General features: G+C 36.8%; 1 protein-coding gene and 1 long non-coding RNA gene across 23 annotated transcripts in view; both read right to left on the bottom strand.

The window, feature by feature from the left end:
- SDCCAG8 (SHH signaling and ciliogenesis regulator SDCCAG8) overlaps window positions 1–19,367 on the bottom strand; it is a 241,147-nt gene that overhangs the window by 94,807 nt on the left and 126,973 nt on the right. For all 22 annotated transcript variants that reach the window (XR_014053616.1, XR_014053619.1, XR_014053618.1 and 19 more), the window contains one exon: window positions 18,284–18,426. Coding sequence is in view for 17 of the 22 variants with exons in the window: in XM_081490239.1 (XP_081346365.1) it covers window positions 18,284–18,426 (143 nt within the window). In the remaining 5 variants the exon portion in view is untranslated. The remainder of the gene's footprint in view (window positions 1–18,283; window positions 18,427–19,367) is intronic.
- LOC145506208 (uncharacterized) lies at window positions 4,676–9,888 on the bottom strand. The gene is made up of 2 exons (XR_014053627.1): window positions 9,670–9,888; window positions 4,676–6,897 (listed from the first exon to the last, which is right to left on the bottom strand). It is a non-coding gene; the product is annotated as an uncharacterized LOC145506208 (long non-coding RNA).

Below are 19,367 nucleotides of genomic sequence, written 5' to 3'. Positions count from 1 at the left end.
ATCTATTTGATCCAGGCTGCTCTGAGTTAGGGAACACAGTGCTCACTGAATTTACTCTGAGTATTTAATCTTTGTGAGAAGAATGCAGAAACTTTTGTGGGTAAATTGTTAGTTCTTTAAGATCCCCAAATAATTGTGCATTTTCACTGTTTTTTCTGGTGATTGCTTTCTTACGGCTGCTCTTCTATTGGCATCTTTTTATCAATAATGTAACATAGGAATTTTTCAAGGACAAGAGTGGAAGACATGGGCCCACATAAATGGAAGGCATGATGTGACCAGACAGATGATCAGCAAGATGTCTTCAGTTTGCAGAGAGAAGGTTTCATTTTCATAGGTCTAAGGAAAATTGTTTAAAAGTCTCTTAGCCCCACTGTAAACTGTTCCGATTGTAAATGATACTTAGTTTGCAGGTGTCTGCCTGAAGGCAGGTCACTGAAAGTCAGTGAAAATCAGGACAATCTCAGCAACAGAAATTAACCTGCAGATTGTGGCAGGCAAACATATATTTCAGAGAGCACTATTCTGACTGAAACAATCAAACCGGACTTCACAAAATGAACAGAGACTTACAACAACAAAAGCAACCAACGGCATCTATTTTAACATTGCAAATTTCTTAGATATTACAGATGCCACCCAACAGTGCGTGCATTCGCTTCCCATATGTGAACAAAACTGAGGCATCACAAGATAAATTTGAATGGAATGTTAATCTTCACTTAAATTTTTTTTTTTCTTTTCCTAGCTGACGACACAATTTTAGTATTATCATAACGGAGCTTCTGGTTGGAAGAAATTAAATTAATGGATGGATAAAAAAAGCTTAGAAACTTAAAAAAAAATAAACAACTTTCAGATATCTATACTTGATGGTGTCAAGAGCCAAGATGAATGTATTTCAATTGCAACTTCCAAACTAAACTCACAAATTACTACCATTATGCTAAGTGTTAGCTACCCCACTGTGCAGTTTTGCTTTGTGAATTTTTACCTTCCTCTATGAACACTTTTAGCCACTGATCGCACAGCCTTGCAATGTTTTCTGCCTTTTCCTTTAAATAAACTGGCTCTGGCTCCTTCCATCTGGTTCCCCTTCCGTCAGCAACCCTGCACCTGTTCACACCTCCTCTCCTGTTGGATTCCACTGAACATTTCCTCCTCTGCCAGGGCTATTCTGGCACTCACAACCTTTCTGTCATTCAATCCATCTGTCAGAAGTGAACTTTGTTTACCGCAAGCTTCTGCTTTCTTCTTCAAGAAGCAAAGCCCCTCAAGGTCATTGTCAAATGAACTGTCGGCATGGATTTAAATCCTCTACTGCTAACCAGCAGAAGATGAAGTTCTGTTGTGTAATGTACTTGTGAAAATTACTTTTGGGTTCGGGAAGACAATAATTTGGAGTCAAAGTAGTAAGACATAGTGTTTTAATGATCATTTGTAAAACCAGACAGCTGATATGTATCTCCTTCATGTGTGTCTGCACTTCTTATTATATCAAGTATGAACTATATGTATAAGAAGCAAAATAAAAGTTTTAAAGTGAAATCAAAATATCATAAACAAGTTTACACTATGTAAAAATTGCTTCATACTATATAGCATTAACTTGAGGAATAAATATTTTCACTAATGAATTAGCCAAGGGAAAGAGTATTCCAATTAAGAAATTTTACACTGAAATGCTTAAAATGTACAAATATGTATCATTTCAATTATAAGCTATATATTAACACACAGCTCCATTACTGCTTTGAAAACCTTAACCTATGATATACAAATCAATTCATGGATATTTTAAATTCTGTCACGTAAAAAATAAACAACTCTGCTTATATAATACTCAAATACATGCTGCCAAACATATCATCTATCTAAAGAATGTAAGTTGTATCAATAGGCCAGTTTTGTGAAAGAAATAAACTCATGGAAAATAGGTAATTAGATGAAAATGATACTCTCAATTAAATTTATTCTGTGTCACCTACAGCTATCAAAGACTTATCCTATCTTCATAAATTGAACATGAAATCACTTTATGTTGAATTATTCACCAGTATTTTAGACAACCATATTCTTTAGCAAAAGACAAATCAATGACTTGACTCAAATTTCTTATAAGAAAAAGAGAGATCACTTTTTAGGAGAAAATATATTTTAACCAAAGCATTTTTACAAATATAATGCTAAATGACACTTTGTTCATAATGTTGCTTTTATAATTGGGAAGAATTATTCCAAGATTTAATCTTATTATGTGTGCTTTTATGAAGTAAAATTAATCAAACCTATAATTCACTAAATTATTTTTAGAAAAGATAAAAATTAAATTCTTTTCACTGCTATATAATTGAAAGCAGGTTTATTAATAAAAATATTCTAAAACACGTAATTAAAAATTTTAATCTTAAGGTTCTGACTGATTAAATGTAATTTACTTAAAAAGACTTTATCAGAGCAATTTTTATGTGTTTTAAGAAAATTATTTTACATACCAAATATAAAAGTAAAAATGAAAACCAAAAATGACAGCTTAAAATCCAAGTGCAGAGCCATTCTTTTTAGCTCTAATTTCAATTTTATTACTAATATCCAAAATACTCTATATCCTATAAATCATTCTTCTGTAATATATGTAATATAATTAAACATATGGATTTTGAACACAAAATATGAATTCTTAGAGGTGCTTTCTCTTTGATTTTCCTAAAACATAATTTCTAAATAATTCCTTTACATGTGGAAAAAATTTCAAAAATAGTATCTAATTTACCCAGCAAATTTGTTAACATTATTTTGGCTACTTTTTCCCTTTAGTGTAATCTGTGCTTTATGATAGTTTGGTTACCTGGGTCCCTGCTTCTGAATAACATGGAAAGAATATTGGTAATTTAATCACTTCTGTGGTCTGATTTGGTATATGATAGAAGTAAGTATTAGCAAAATGTTAGTTTAATAGAGGTTGCTTAAATTACCATGAAGAAACTCTTCATTTTTAGCAAATTGCATTTGAAAAACACACTAGTAGGGCTGTTTTGGGAAATTTGTATAAGAACATAAACAAATGAAACCACTCAGTTTAACATCACTTATAGTCACACACAGATGTATGAATGTGCATACACACACACACACGCACTCACTATTCCCCTCCATAAACACACAAGAAAAAGAACAGGGAAATAATACTATGATTACTTTTACAAATGGGCTACTTTAAGAAATTCAAAGACTACTGTCAATGTTAATATGCCTAATACATAACATGCTTATTTTATCTTCTAAATAAAAAACACTTAGGAAAAAGTTTCAGATAGTTTGCTACCAACACCTGAAACACAAATTTCACAGAAAAAATAAAGAGGCTTTCAAGCAATGCTGCCGGGTTGCACTAGAGAACAGGAAAGCCGTTTCTAAGGGCACTGCCAGGTAAAGACCAAGAGCTGATGTCGTTCACGTTCCTTAACATCAATTTTCCTAAAGCAGCATATGGACATAGGATGGAAGGTAACATATTTAAACTCCTTAACGAATAACTGACCTTAATTTATCTACATTCTGAAGGAGACATAGTTCTGTTTTTCTAAGAATTGAAAATGATTAAAATACTACTATTTTTCTCTGGTTTATTGATGTTTCTGCCTTTATATTCACAAAGTCTTTTAACACCGGAGGATATCCATTCTGCCACCCCCTTCCTCAATTACCTTAAGGCAAGACCTTCTTTCAGATGTGGAAATATTTGCAGGACTGCAGGACAAAGAACTGAGACATTTTCATAGAGTTGATTAAGGGGGAGAAACGGATTTGCAAGATTCTGTTAAGTAAGAAGAGACTAAATGACAACTTTAAATCTGCCACAATCATTTACTAATGTGCTGCTATATCAAATAAGTCTAATTTTTTGACAGCACCAAATTAGATTTATTGCAGAAACTGCTGCATAAATAGCATATGGCTATGTTATACCACCTATTTCAAATCCTGGTAATGTTTCCCCCTCCCCCTTCAAAATGAATAAATTGAGCCAAGCTACAAACCTTCTGCAAAGAAAGAAATATACTAGCTCAAAAACAGATGTAGGAGATCTGGATTTCTTTGTTAAAGTAATAGTTTCAACATGAATGTCCCACTTCTATATTTAAAAAATCATGGGCTCCTTAGTAAGTTATGAAATTTACCAGGTCAGTTTTCTCTTTCATTTCTTTCAGAATGACTTACTTTGATTTTTAAGGTTTTAGGTTTTGAATGATGCTTATATTTTGATGTTCAATCCACAATTACACAGGGGAAAAAAGAAGGGCAAGTGGCTCTGAATCAAACATGGCTTAAATCAGGTTATAAGAAATTATTAAGCACAAGGGCATGGATCTTACAGTTGTTTTTGGTTTGCATTAGTGAAAGATATGTGATAGAAATCATCAAAAAGTCCTTTCTAATTTTAACTATAGCCTTGATACGGTAAACTCTTTGGTATGTAAAATATATAAAGGGATTGTTCCACGTGCTGCACTATACACATGAGGATGGCAGAACCACACAAACTGCAAAAATTAAAGTTCTGTGAAAACTGGGACTGAAAACTCACACAACCATTCTGAGATGGACAATTCTTCCTTTCTCAATCTCTGCCCAATACTCACCCCACCCCCAATTGTGATGCAATTCAATTCAATTTTTCTTTTTGAACAAAAGTTTCAGTTCTTCCTTAGATGGGAAAGACGTTGCAAGGTCTTATCTCAGACCAATGGGCACACCACTGCAAACATCATGGCACTCGGCTACCCCGCAGATTCTCTCTCTGTGGTCAGTCTTCCCAGCTGCCCTATCTGTTACTGTCTGATTAGTTCTGCTAAGGAGCCCCTCCCCTGCCAGCTTTCGGTGCCATCTGTTCTACACAAGATGGCTGCTGCCCAGCAACCTAACACTGCCCTCCTACCTGGCACCCGGCTACCATCCTTACCCCAAAGTGCTAACACAGGTTCTCACTGCTGGCAGAGTCAGGATTTCATTACTACTACTTTGACAAGTGCAGGGTTGTTTGTAATTTCTCTTTTATCCTGATTTTGATTGTACAACAACCTCCCACTGATTCAGTTTGCTTCAGTTTTGTTGCTCACAGATTTTACTCTCCACATTAATCTCCCTCTGGCATGTTACTGCATCTGTTCCCTTTTTTATTATTAATTTTCAAATTCCCACCATTTTTGACAAAAAGGAGGTAATCTACACTCTGTTTCTGCCCATTTCATTTTCTTTAATTTGGAAGATAAGTATGAAAGCATGCCAAAGAAGTTAATTCTCCGTTAACAGTTTATTTTCTGGCATCCCTAAGCCTTTGTATATGAAAAACAGATAGGAATAAATGTTGACTGAATCACAACAACATAGTCGCAACCATTCCTGAATTTAATGAAAAGCAAACATATGAAACAGCATTTAAAAAGTTTATTAGTTACATGAGTTGTCTCATGCTGTCATTCTTCCTTCCACTTTTAACAGATAATTCTTCAGATAATTCTTTGTGCGAATTAGTCAGAGTGCAGGGTCTGAGTCTGGGTTCATCTACCACTCCACTATGAGCTCTATTTTCACTGTAGATGAATTTTATTATTCCTTAATATAATTATCATCTCTCCTCAACCCAAACATTGATGATTATGTCAATTGTAAATGATTGTGAATAAATGCCTTATTTCAGAAATAGGCTAAGAATAGAGAACTGCCATCAGCGCAAAAAAGCAGAGCTTGAAGAGCCCCTAGGTTGAAGCACTGTTTCCATGAGATCTTGTTTAACAAACAGTTAATATTAGGAATGGCAAGATGGTTTTTCCTCTAAAGACAAAGAGGGCTACCTAAGATTCAGAAAATAGGTAGTCATATTATTTAACAATATACTCTCTTTGTATCCCTAATTTGTCAACACCACCACCTGGCAACAAAGGACTTGAGTAATGAGATCATTGCCCTAACATTTTCTAGATTGAGCAACACACTGTGACTGATAATTCATTTACTTTAGATGAATTCATACTTACAGCATTGGAGTCCCTGAATGGATGAGCAACACCTCAGATTTACAGAAACCTGCATTAGTTTAGATGATTTTCATACTATGTATATCCTCATAAAATCACAGTTAAGATCTCTAGGAAATAAAGTGTGGTAAGAGACTTCCCAGGGTGATGGAAGATAATCAGAAACAGAACTATGTCCAGGCAGGTGAACCACACTTCAGATCTGCTATTGAAAAACCAGAACATCTTGAACACTGCTAAAACCCACTTTTAAGGTCCTGTCTTGAACAGCCCCCTACCTCTATTTCTTGCATATATTCCAAGAGTGAATTGTTACTTTATTATATATAATTCTTTTGTGGGTACAGTTATATTTATAACTACTCTCTCAACACAGGGTGCCTTGTTTTGGTAAGTCCCCTGGTCTACAATACGCTCCTTGGAGGTAGTCACACATAGGTTTCCAAGGAATGAGTTTTAAAGATACCGGTACCTTCCCTGTGCTCTACGTCTCCACCACCTGGTCAGGGAGGGGCACGCTCAGCCCTCCCACAGGTGACCTGAGCTTCCTGGCTGAGAGAGGTCACACAGAGCCAAGGTGAAGCAGTCTTTGCTTAGCTGGACATCTGCTCTACATGCTGCTTCTACACATTTTCTGACCTCTCTGGTTCCCATGCTGAGTTCCTGAGTTCAGGGCACTGTCTCCTCTGCTTGGCCTGTCTGATGGAGTGGTAGTTTAATAAGTTTGTTTACTGGAACTGGGCTTCCTGGTGGCTCAGATGGTAAAAAGTCTGTGTGCAGTGCGGGAGACCCAGGTTCAATTCCTGGGTCAGGAAGATCCCCTGGAGAAGGAAATGACAACCCACTCCAATATTCTTGCCTGGAAAATCCTATGGATGGAGGAGCCTGGCGGGCTACAGTCCATGGGGATGCAAAGAGTCGGACACAGCTGAGTGACTTCACTTTCTTTCTTTTCTTACTTGAACTGGGCCCTTGTCCTCCATGAGACATGGCCCGAGACAGGCACTGAGGAGACTGGTTGTACTCCAAGCCTCTTCTTTCCTCGGGATCCTTAAAATGAGCTTTGATTCCAGGATTTACCAACCAATATTCACCCTTACCTTGGGTATAGTGGGTATATAGTTACCCACTCTGTGGGTTTCAGGGAGACATTAAATAACAAGTGGCTTATGCCTAATATTAAGTTGACGATTTTTTAAATACTTCTTTTACCTTAAATTAGTGTTAGGCAGCATATCTTTCCTGCAGAAACATATTTAGACTCAGGGTACTAGGATAACAATTCTGCTCTTGCTTTTTTCCTCCTGTTTTCACTGAGGTTGATGTTCAGTGTTTTGAGTCAGGCAAGTGGTGTGGGTAATACTTTCTCGGTTTCCTCTGGGCTTCCTCAGAAAATGAACTGGCAGCCACCACCACCATGCTCCAGGCTGTGGGCCTGTGTGGCAGGGAGAAGAGTACATCCCCAGTGTGGATGTTCATTGCACACACATTCGGGCTTTACAAACGTTAAGCAGAACCTGCAGAGACCATTCTCTGGCAGCCTCTGACTCTAACCTCTCTTGCCCCGGGCCACACCTAGACCAGGGTTCTTAGCCGGTCAAACAGGTGGAGCAGAGTGGGCTCAGGCAACGTGGCATCCATCAGACCACAGTGAAATGCCTTGTCTTTCCAGGCTCCCTGACAGCCTGTTCCCTCTGATACTGGGGGGGGAGGGTGAGGAGGGAAGGGAAACAGGACGCAATTTAAAACAGTACCAAGGCCGTCTATTTCAAGACTTAAAGATGTTGGTTGCACATATATCCATTTAAAATTATTTTTGACACGTTCTCTGCTTAATTTATTCATGAAAGGAGTATAAGAAAAAAAATGAGCTTAACTTTTAAATGGAAACTTTAGGCTAAAAATTCCTCAATAATTTGGAAAAAAAAAAACCATACAGTTCACTATGGAATAGCAAGAATACATGTCAATGTTATAGCATTCCCTTCAAAAGAAGAGACATTGAAAGCCTGGTCTTTTGACCCAAGCTAGTTGTCACCTGAAAAAGAGTGCTATTCCTTCCAAATTTTCACTAACAATAGAGAGGAAAGGCATGTTAATCCAGCATTTACAGAGATCTTGTCAAACAACCTACTGCTGAACTTGGTGCAGAAGACACAGAGATGAAAAAGGCCTAAATCCTGGCCCATGAACTGACACTTTACAATCCCTAAAGTACTCCTATTTAGATTTTAAATATGTTTTTACACTTAATTGTGAATACAAATTCCAGATCACAGGTTCTAAAGCTTGATGGATCCAATGCAAACTCTGCCTCCTTTATTCTCACTCCCTCTTCCTGCTGTGTGACTTTTTTGGTTCCCTTTTCCAAGACTCAGCTTCTTCAGGCTTGTTGTTCTCACTGAGAAAGCAGAGTGTTTCAAACTTCTGTAAAATATCATTTTTATTAACAATATCTAATCTTTTGGAAAGCATTAACTTTGTAAAATGAAAAAAATAAATACTAGAAAAAAAAAGTAAAGATACAAAAAAAAAAAAAGAGAGAGAGAGCATACTGATCTTGCACATGGATGTTGTGGCAGTTTAAAATTATAAAAACATTTCCAAACACTCTCATCATGGATTTATCTTGCCACAGAGTAGTAACACACAGCCCACCATGGACCACATTTACTAAACCACTGTTATCAGAAGCCAGGCACAGTGCTTGGCACATGCTAAACATTCATCTATGCATCCTTTACGTCTCTCTTTTTATATTCTAAGAGTTCTATAAATAGAACCACAGAGCATCCCTGCAGAGAACTGATCATGCCTCCATGGACTTATGTTGAAAGTGGAGAATATCATTCTCAAGCCAACATGACAGGGATGTACTCTTCTTTCTCTTCTTTCCACTCCCAATCATCCCTTAGCCAAAGGAAAAAGCCGAGATTGCTAAAAAGACAATAGAGGACATAGAAAGGACCTCTGTTCTTATATTTAGTCAAGATCTCTGACAACCTCCCCCTAGTAAGAGCGTCTCCCCTTGCTTAGTGCATCTCTCTTCCCTTATTCCTGGGGTTTTGCTGAGGCTGCCAGCCCCAGGATCCAAAATAGTGTGTGTGCACATGATTCAGTTTTGAAATTTGAACTGCAGGTTTCAAATCGGAAGAGGAGGAGCCAGGAAATCACATTCGTACAGTTTGAAAACAAGGGCATCTCCTTTATCTTTAGTTCAGATTGAGGGATGTGGCTCCATGGTATGGAAGAACCTGAAAGAATGAGCCAACATTCAGACAGAAGTCGAGCCCTTCGATTGATAGAAATGACGGCACTCTGGTGCTGCCTTGAGTCCCTGGTCCAAGAAACTCTGAAGGCCCAGCCACACCTGGGTTTTACATGGTCTGGTCATCAAACTAATCAATTCCCCCTTTTGGGGTTTCTGTTTACCTCAACCAAAGGGTCCTCACTCATATTGGCAATCTGAGAAGTCAAACCACTAAATTCAGGAATGTACTTATGCTCAGTCGTGTCCAACTCTTGGAGACCCTCTGGACTGTAGCCCGCCAGGCTCCTCTGTCCATGGAATTTTCCAGGCAAGAATACTGGAGTGAGTTGCTATGCCCTCCTCCAGGGGAATATTCTTGACCCAAGGATCGAACTCACATCTCCTGTGTCTCTTGGATTGCAGGAGGATTCCTTACCACTGAACCACTGGGGAAGCCCAACCAACAGTTACTACCTGCAAGCTAAAGGCTCCGGAATGGAAGATTTAATCATCCTCCCAAAGTTAAAGCACCCATCATAATTGGATAACCTGGTGACTCTTCTCTTATACTCTTTCTCCCTCTCAAAAAGACACAAATACTAAAGTTCAAGTTGCTATATCTCACAGTCATAAGGTTAAATCTTCCCATCTAGATCACAAAAGTATGTCATAGCATAATTACCTGTTTCATGAACTGCCCTTAGATTCCTACTCTGAGAAGTTCTTCAAAGTACATATCATTGAAAACATTATTTATGTAAAAGGGGAAATATACATTTTAAAGGAAGCTCTGCTGATATAAGGTGGAGCCTCCAGGATTACTGGCAGGTTGGCCCACCTTTTGCATTTTGTGCAATTCAATTTCTAAATTCTCTGGAAAATAAACAGGGAAGACTTCCTGTAGTAATTTCCCTCCAGATTAGATCTGAGAAAAAGATACAGGATTCAAAAGAATGTGTTTCAATACATGCATGATAGTTATGGAGAAGAGTGATTGCCTCAATCAGTATTGAATAACAATTACACAAGCATTCAGAAATGATTGTTTTAATATGTAATATTACTTTATATAATCTGTCCACCATGTATGTAAGTGGTAGTCTTGTGAGAGGGAGTTAAATTCTACAGCTTTTTAAAGATGTTTGGACATGTCAAAAACAAATATGTGAAGGAATTTCCACTTTTTAATAAAAGCCTCTCTTTCCTCTTGGGTACAAAAGAAATGAAGTAGAGTGATAGCTTTATTATAACACATTAAATGACTAAGGTGAATGATGTGCCAAAGGATACTGTTTCTTAGGAAAATCACAAGCTAAGATGACAATTCATTGACTGGTATTTATATCAGTGTATAAGGGAGCATATTAAAAAGCACAGACATTACTTTGTCAACAAAGGTCTATCTAGTCAAAGCTATAGTTTTTCCAGTAGTCATGTATGGACGTGAGAGTTGGACTATAAAGAAAGCTGAGTGCCAAAGAATTGATGTTTTTGAACTGTGGTGTTGGAGAAGACTCTTGAGAGTCTCTTGGACTGCAAGGAGATCCAACCAGTCCATCCTAAAGGAGATCAGTCCTGGATGTTCATTGGAAGGACTGATGTTGAAGCTGAAACTCCAATACTTTGGCCACCTGATGTGAAGAACTGACTCATTTGAAAAGACCCTGATGCTGGGAAAGACTGAAGGCAGGAAAAGGGGATGACAGAGGATGAGATGGTTAGATGGCATCACCGACTCAATGGACATGAGTTTGAGTAAGCTCCGGGAGTTGGTGATGGACAGGGAGGCCTGGCGTGCTGCAGTCCATGGGGCTGCAAAGAGTCGGACATGACTGAGCGACTGAACTGAACTGATAAGGGAGCAGCTAACACTTTTCTCTATTATAAATTTATGTTATTGGTTTCCTTGGTTGTCTTTTGGAAATTATCGCATTAATCCATTTCCCTACTAACTCACATAGAAAACCAACTCACATAGAACTACAGCCTGATGGATAACTATATAGGCTTTGCAGGCAAATTTCTGGGTTTCAAAGACATACCAGTTGTGTGACCTTAGATGAATCATTTTACTTCTTTGTGCCTTAGTTGCATCCACTGTAAAACAAGGAAATAATAGTCTTCATCTTACAGGGTTATTGTGAGAGCTCGATGAAAAGCACTCAGCTCAGTTCCCAGAACACAGTAGAGGTTCAGTAAGTGATGGCCACTTGCCTTTAGCTAATACCTCTGTTATTATTTTTTAAAAAGCCACTACATGTGGCATGGTACCAGGCCATGCCAAAATGAATACCAAAATGAATGTATTCTTAACCTCAGAGACTGATGAAAATGAAAGTGAAAGTGAAGTGAAAGTCACTCAGTCGTATCCAACTCTTTGTGACCCCATGGACTATACAATCCATAGAATTCTCTAGGCCAGAATACTGGAGTGGGTAGCCTTTCCCTTCTCCAGGGGTCTTCCCAACCCAGGAATCAAACCGGGGTCTCCTCCATTGCAGGCGGATTCTTTACCAACTGAGCTATCAGGGAAGCCAACTGATACTTATATGTATTAACTTTCTCATGTATACATGTGTACCCCCCAAATGCTAGTTTGGCCCCTGGAATTTACAATGAAATGTTCTTCATTTCCATTTTCCTATATCCAAATGCTACCAAGGATAATAAGAAATTATCTGTCCCTCTGTTTGCATAATATTTTATCTGAAAAATCCCTTCTGGATCTTTTCATTTATCTTACCAACTCTGTGTGTATTTTCTTTTTGCCCCCACTAGCCTATAAGCTTCTGAAGAGCAGCATCTAAAGCTATTTTATATTTATGTCTCCCACCATCCCCTAGGATAGTGTCTTGTAACAGGAAATGTTCCATGTAGAGTGAGCAAATACATGAACATATATTTTTAAACATAGCTGGAAGTTTGTTATGGGAAAGAAAGAAGTTATTTGATTACTATTAGCAAAGACATAAGTGGGAAGGGAGTAGCTTTTGTTTTCATGTATACTAGGCTATGTACGTTTCATGATCATGTTTATCAGGCACTGGTTTCCAACACTCTCAGAGGGACCATCTTTTAGTTATAGAGACCTCTAGTTTAAAATTCTGTGTGTGTGTGAGGTTTTCAAGTAACGTGAGAGGCACTTTACCAAACCTACTGAGTTGTTAGAAGGGTTATCATTTGATTTGACTATACTTAAACATATATGTACATACTAAGTTAAAAATGAAAAAAAGTTATAAAATCATAGCATAGAATAATATTTACAAGAAAAATTCCCAACAAAATTTTTCATCTTTGTTCCATCTCGTATTTTTTACCTGATATATCTGAGAATATGTAGATATATATATATACACACACATAAATACTGGGTTTGAATAAACAGTCATAAACTTGTATTAACCATTCTTATAATACTGACTTATTGAACTCCAACTCTTTGCAAAGGGCTAAGCTAGGTGCTCTGAGAACTATAATATTAATAAGATCTCTCCTCCCATTTGAAGAATAATACATCACAGAAGAGAAGACAAGCAGGTAGATAAAAATCTTCAGAGTATGAATTTATTTTTTCAGATGTTCGTTTTCCCTGTTTTGAGGAATCTGTTTAGTAGTGGCAAGTGCCTGCAATTCTAAGTGGGAAGGAGGATTCAGAGGGAGATGTGTTCCCTCTAGAATGGGTCCTCAGGGAAGACTAAGGTGGAAAAATTAGGATTTCAGGGAAACCTGGAAAATAAGATTATAATAGGGCCAAAGAAGCTCAAAGGGTTTACAGAGCAGTAAAAGGAGAGGAAAGTCCAAAAGTCAAAGGAGGTCTGCATCTGCTTAAATCACATGCTGGAAATCAGCATGTGAGAGGATGGAACTGGTAGCAGTGAAATAAATTTAGAAGGTTGGGGGCCTGTCATGTGTGCATGTGTGATCAGTCACTCAGGCATGTCTGACTTTGCGACCCCATGGACTGTAGCCCTCCAGGCTCCTCTGTCCATGGGATTCCCCAGGCAAGAATACTAGAGTGGGTTGCCATTTCCTCCTCCAGGGGATCCTTCCTCACCTAGGGATGGAACCTGGGTCTCCTGCATTGGCAGGTGGATTCTTTACCTGGGAAGCCCAGGAGCCTGTTGCTGCTACTGCTAAGTCGCTTCAGTCATGTCCGACTCTTTGCGACCCTATAGACGGCAGCCCACCAGGCTCCACCGTCCCTAGGATTCTCCAGGCAAGAATACTGGAGTGGGTTGCCATTTCCTTCTCCAGTGCATGAAAGGGAAAAGTAAAAGTGAAGTCGCTCAGTCGTGTCCGACTCTTAGCAACCCCATGGACTGTAGCCTACCAGGCTCCTCCGTCCATGGGATTTTCCAGGCAAGAGTACTGGAGTGGGGTGCCATTGTCTTCTCTGCAGGAGCCTGTTGGGGAAACTTAAATGCTGAGTGAACCTTCTATAATAGCAGGGCACCAAGAAAGGTTTTGAGAACAGGTGACTGAGTCAAGACAGTGCTTATGAATATACACAGCAGTGGCTGGCAAAAGAGATTGGAAAGATGTTAGGAGAGTATTTTCATAACTCTTAAGAGAAGTCACCAGAGCCTAAATTATGATGAATGTAAATGGTGGTATGAAGGACATTTCTATGAAATCTCTCTGAACTTCACAAACTACGGAAACATCTTGCCCAAAGGATACTCCAGGCAATTTAAGCACCTAATGCCCAGAAACAGGAATTTAATAATGCATTGTCTTAACTTATGTTGTTTGACTATTAGAGTTGGAAGAAAACTTAGAAATCATCTTGTCTAACCTAACTTTACAGGTGAGTATGCAGGTTCAAAGAATTAAATAATTTGTCAAAAGTTGCAAAGACAGTGAACGCCTGGGAGAAGATACCAAAACTCAGTTTCCTCAATCCTAGGATACACGCCCCACCCAACCCTTAACATGTGTATGGTTTAAACTGTTACTTCACCAAAAGTATACCTGAGCCACACTTTATTCTTTTCTTATACACTTAAGGCCCCATTTCCTTGGCTATTCTTCCACAGTTCTTGAAAACATAGTCCTCTCTATGTGCTTCTACCCACTCCTTTGGCTACATTATCTTTATGTAAAAGCATCCAGATCTAAACCTCTGTCATGATCTTTCTCCTCACACTGGATTTACACTGGACATCTTCATCAGAGTTCTGAAATAAAGCATATTCTTTCCTCTGCTACTCCTTTAACATTCCCTAGTTGAATTAATGGATCATCCACTTAACACAGGCTAGAAGCTTTGGAATCATCTTTTTAAATTTTTTAATTGGAAAATTGTTTTGCAATTTTATGTTGGTTTCTGCAGTACAATACCACAAATCAGTCATAATTATACACATGTCCCTTCTCTCCCCCCATCCCAATCTTCTAGGTCAAGAATCATTTTTAATTCCAGTCTCTCTTATCATTACCCTAAATGCCTCCTGAAGATACTATTTCCTTTCTATTTTCCTGGCGCATACACAGCTGAGGACTACTACTGTACTTATAGTCTAATTGGAGTCCCTGCCAATCATCTCTTCTACAACCAATCTGTTTTCACAGTGCCTTTCAATTACCTTCCTTAAATACACATTTGATCCTAGCATAGTTCAAGCTCTCTTGACTTCTTGAGTTAAACAAGACTCCCAACCAAGGCGCTGTAAACTTTTTCTATGAAGGGCCAGATAATAAATATTTTAGGCTTTGAGGATCATACTCAATTCTGCCATGGAAATGCTATACATAATACACAAAGGATAATCATGGCGGTGTCCAATAAAATTTTATTTATGATTTTGTGTGTCATAACATATTGTTTTTCTTTTTTCCTCCCAGTCATTTAAAAATATACAAAAAACATTTTTAGCTCATGGATCACATAAGAAACAGATGATGCACCAGATTTGGCCTATGGGCTGTAGTTACCAACTGTGTCCTAACTGGTTTTCTTGTCTCCTACATCAACTCTCCAAGTTCACTTTCTACACAGCTGTCTGAGTCACAATCCCAACCCCAAAAGTTGATCATGTTAGAAGCCCTGATTAAAATACTACATTAAGAGTAATCCCTTACTCTCAGAATGGCCAAAATTCCAGAATATGGCCCACAAGACCCTTCCTCTGGTCCCTCTCCCTCTCTTGCCAAACACCTAAAGTAACTGTAGAGTCTACATTCTCTCCCAACTTTACGTCTTTGCATATATTGTTCCCTCTACTTGGGGTGTTTGCCCCACCTTTCTCTACTCTGAGGACTCCTATTCATGAACTCAGAAAGCTTTCCCTATCTCCTTTATCTCCAATTAATAGAATGAGACAGTTCTCTTTCCTATGTGCTTCTGTGGCAATCTTAATTTCCCTCATTACACTGTTGTCACACTCTACTGTAATTGCATATATAGATCTGGCTCCTTAGTAGAATGTGAACAACCTAAGGATAGGAACTGAGTTTTTTTTCTCTCTCTATGTCCAGGGCCAACCAATGTACTTAAAAGATAGTAGGTGCTCAATAAATACTCATTAAATAAGTGGATGGTATATTTACTAATTGAGTCCTTCAAAAAATGTTGAATTTCTATTTTCCATTTTTAAGTCCAATTAGATAATAAAGGGAAATTCCAAAAGAAGTGATAGTTTATTTCTCTTTCAGGTTGACCTACAAATTTCTACTCATTTTAAAATTTTATTTGCCCTATAAGATTTGAAATCCTTATTTTATCACTATTTTATAGCATCTTTTTCATATTTAATTTTAAACTTTGTTTAGAATATGACATTCAAAATATTTAAATTAAGGGTAAATGAAGTGTTACCTGTGTGAGATTTATTTATTTCAGCTGAAAACGAAATAATATGAAATTTCTCAGCCACACACTTGAGTATATAAATCAATAAAGAATGGTGAAGGGAAGCAAATGCTAAAAAAAACCCAAAATTGTGTATCAGAAATATTTAGTCCAAGAAGCAAGTCATTTTCTGTGCAAAACAGAGATATATACAGTTCTTTTCATTTTTATTGTCATCTTTAAATTTATGAATGTGGATTTTATAAAACATGAACGTAGACTAAGTGCAAAATGCTTACAAGAGAGTACTGCATTTAGAAAATAGATAATTAAGCTTTATTTTCTATAAAACTAAGCTAAATTTCTGTAGACTTGTAGTAAATAAAGCTCAATAGAAAAAGCTTTCTATGGAACCAAGCAAAACCGTTTTTCTTAAGAACAAAGGAATTAGTTACCACCAGTCCATTTTCAGCAGTTGCTGCATCTTAATATGCTCTACTTGCAAGAAATGGATCTTGTCAGACAGTACAAATTGATACAGCACGGGAAAACTCTCTATGGACTTTGACTTTAGAAATTAACTCTCTGAATAAGACAGAATGGCAAAGCGGGCAAAACCAGCACTAATATTTATTTACTGAAGTTCAGCCACACTGAGGCATTAAAAGCTGTCCTAATTCTGTGGGTTAGTAGTACTTAGCACACAAATGGTTAGTTCTCAATAGAAGTCTGACAGAGAAGAAAAACTATTAACTATCATGATCAAGCTAAATTCTGAAACTTCTAAGATTAAATAACCATAGGACCTATGTTAACATTATGTTCTCACTTCTACAGTGAAATACTTTAAACGGGCATTAAAAGAATGGCTATTATTCTGCAGTATTAAGCAATTTTTTTCTCAATAAAGTGTTTCAACTATTGGGATTTTTCCAGATATCACATGTGTATAAATAATTTATTTTCTTTCTTTCATTTTTTTCCTTTCTCTCTTTCTCCTCCTTTCTTCTCTTTTCTTTCATTGTTTAAAAGGGAAGTTGGCAAACCATTTGGAATATTATCATAACAAAATGTTTTTAACAAAGTTTGATTTTAACAGAACTAGAGGCATCTTAACACTAACCGAAAACTTTGGGAGGTTCAACAACCTCTACAATATTTTTTTCTCCAAATGCAGGCTGTTCAAGTGGTGCTTTTCTCCATCTGTTATCATACCGTGCTCAGAATTACATTGTCATATTTAATGTAAAAGGGATCAGTCCCCTTTCATAGTTTAAATTCAACATTTTACTATGATTAGAAGACGAGTGTTTTTCTAATTTATGAATAAACCAAATTTTATAAACTTATGTAGGTATTTAGACAAAGTTCTCTCTAAAAACTGAAAAATTCTAAGAATTGAACAAACCCAAAGGCTTGATCTGAAAACTGAAAAATTGTACTAAAACTTGAAAGGAAAAGAAACCATTTATATGTTACTGTGAAACACCTACAATCTCAGTGTGAATTTTTCTCTGTGTCTGTATATTTATGCATATTGTGTGTGTTTTCAATATAACAAATTGCCCAATGTTTACTACCTAAAATGTATTATTGTAATTTAGAGCTGGAGCTATGTGTTCACTAAAGTTTATGACAATGACAATATCTCATGATGGAAGTGATGTAATTTGAAACCACGATGGTATAAGCAGGGTTATAGTAATGGTTTAAACATGAACAGCGTCAGTCAGTTCCATCTCTAACTTTTACACCTCCTTAGGACTCAGGTTGCTTATTTTGTAGCACTTCCACCTCAGTTTGCATCTTAGGATGTCTTTTTGAAACAAAAGTATCTCACTATTTTCCTAAATATATTCCTCAGATACTTCAGTTCAACATTTTTATTAGACATAAAATTAACAGGAGAGGTAGTGGCTGTGGTAGAAGAAATATGTCATTTTGCTTATATTGATAGAGAATCACCTAAATATTTGAGCATTGTAGATGAAAGGTTTTGTAATCTATCAGTAATTCCCTGCCACACTTATCATTCACATGTCTGGGTGTTTTGCTTACCACTTCTCCACTTTTCTTAATATGCCTAAAAACTGTGTGTGAATTGAATGACTAAGACTTAACTCTAACAACTGTTTGGAAGCCTGTGGCAAAAATCCGAGGAATGAAATTGGTGCTATGGTGCATAACGGGATTAGGCAGTACCTGGTGAGGTGCAGTTGGTGCTCGGATTCGCCCAGCAGTTCTGTCAGTTTCAGGCACTCCTCTCTGGCCCGGGTTGCCTTCTCCTGCTGCTGTTCCAAGCGCTGCTTGCTTTCACTCAGTTCTAAACTCAATTTCTCTATTTCCTTAGGCAGAGAGAAGAGGGAGAAAAGTATCACTATAAAATACATGCACTTGAATTCAAAATTATCTCATTTTTATTTTTACCATGAATTTCAATATGATGAAAAATTATTAGAAAATTTAGGCTAGCTTCCACTTTATGACAAAGGGAATTAACCCAGCCAGAAATGCACATTAGTGAGGATTTTTTGGATCGTTAAGATGCAGTCTAATTTTAAAAATGAAATGATTCAATGAGGATAGTCAAAATGGATAATCTGTGCTTTGAATCTAAGGCCCAGTCCCTTTAAAAAATAATACGAACTTAAAAAGTCACTACTTTTTAAATATAACAGTTTTGTTTGTGAGATAAGATCAGACATGTGCAGTGATTTACATCAAATGTGAGACTTGATTTTAAAAGACATTTATGGTTTCATTTGGATGTTTTGAAAATCAAATTAAATGGTAAAATAATTTAAGATATCTTTTAGAAAAATATGAGGTGTAAAAGAAGACATCATTATGATGCACAGTATTATTTGGAAAAAAATAATTTAGGAAAAAATAAAATGAGAAATTTCAAGCATTTTGAATGTATGACATTGCTGAGCTAAAATAATATTGCATTAAAAGGCAATAAAACCACTCTGAGATTAACAAATAAAAACATCAAACTATATAAAAATCTATAATAGCTTATACTTTGGTTTCAGTATGAAATTATACTTTCTTACTGAAACTCAAATATTTCAAAGCAAAAATACTTTATATAGAACATGGTTTAAATAATTTACACATTAAAGTACAAATATTTATTTATTATAGAATATCCATAATTTTTTAAAAAAAGAAAATAGAAAAGATAAATATTTAGACCATTAAAACAAGAAAAACAAAATAGGGGAAAGTAGAGTGAAATATTTTCAATTCAGCAGAAAGCAAGAAGCAATTTTAATAAACA

This window comes from Giraffa tippelskirchi, chromosome 5 (assembly GCF_054371585.1).
Source record: "Giraffa tippelskirchi isolate mGirTip1 chromosome 5, T2T-mGirTip1v1.2.pri, whole genome shotgun sequence".
NCBI lineage: Eukaryota > Metazoa > Chordata > Mammalia > Artiodactyla > Giraffidae > Giraffa > Giraffa tippelskirchi.
Note: the sequence above shows the minus strand (reverse complement) of the source record. Positions and strands in the feature narration are given on the sequence as shown.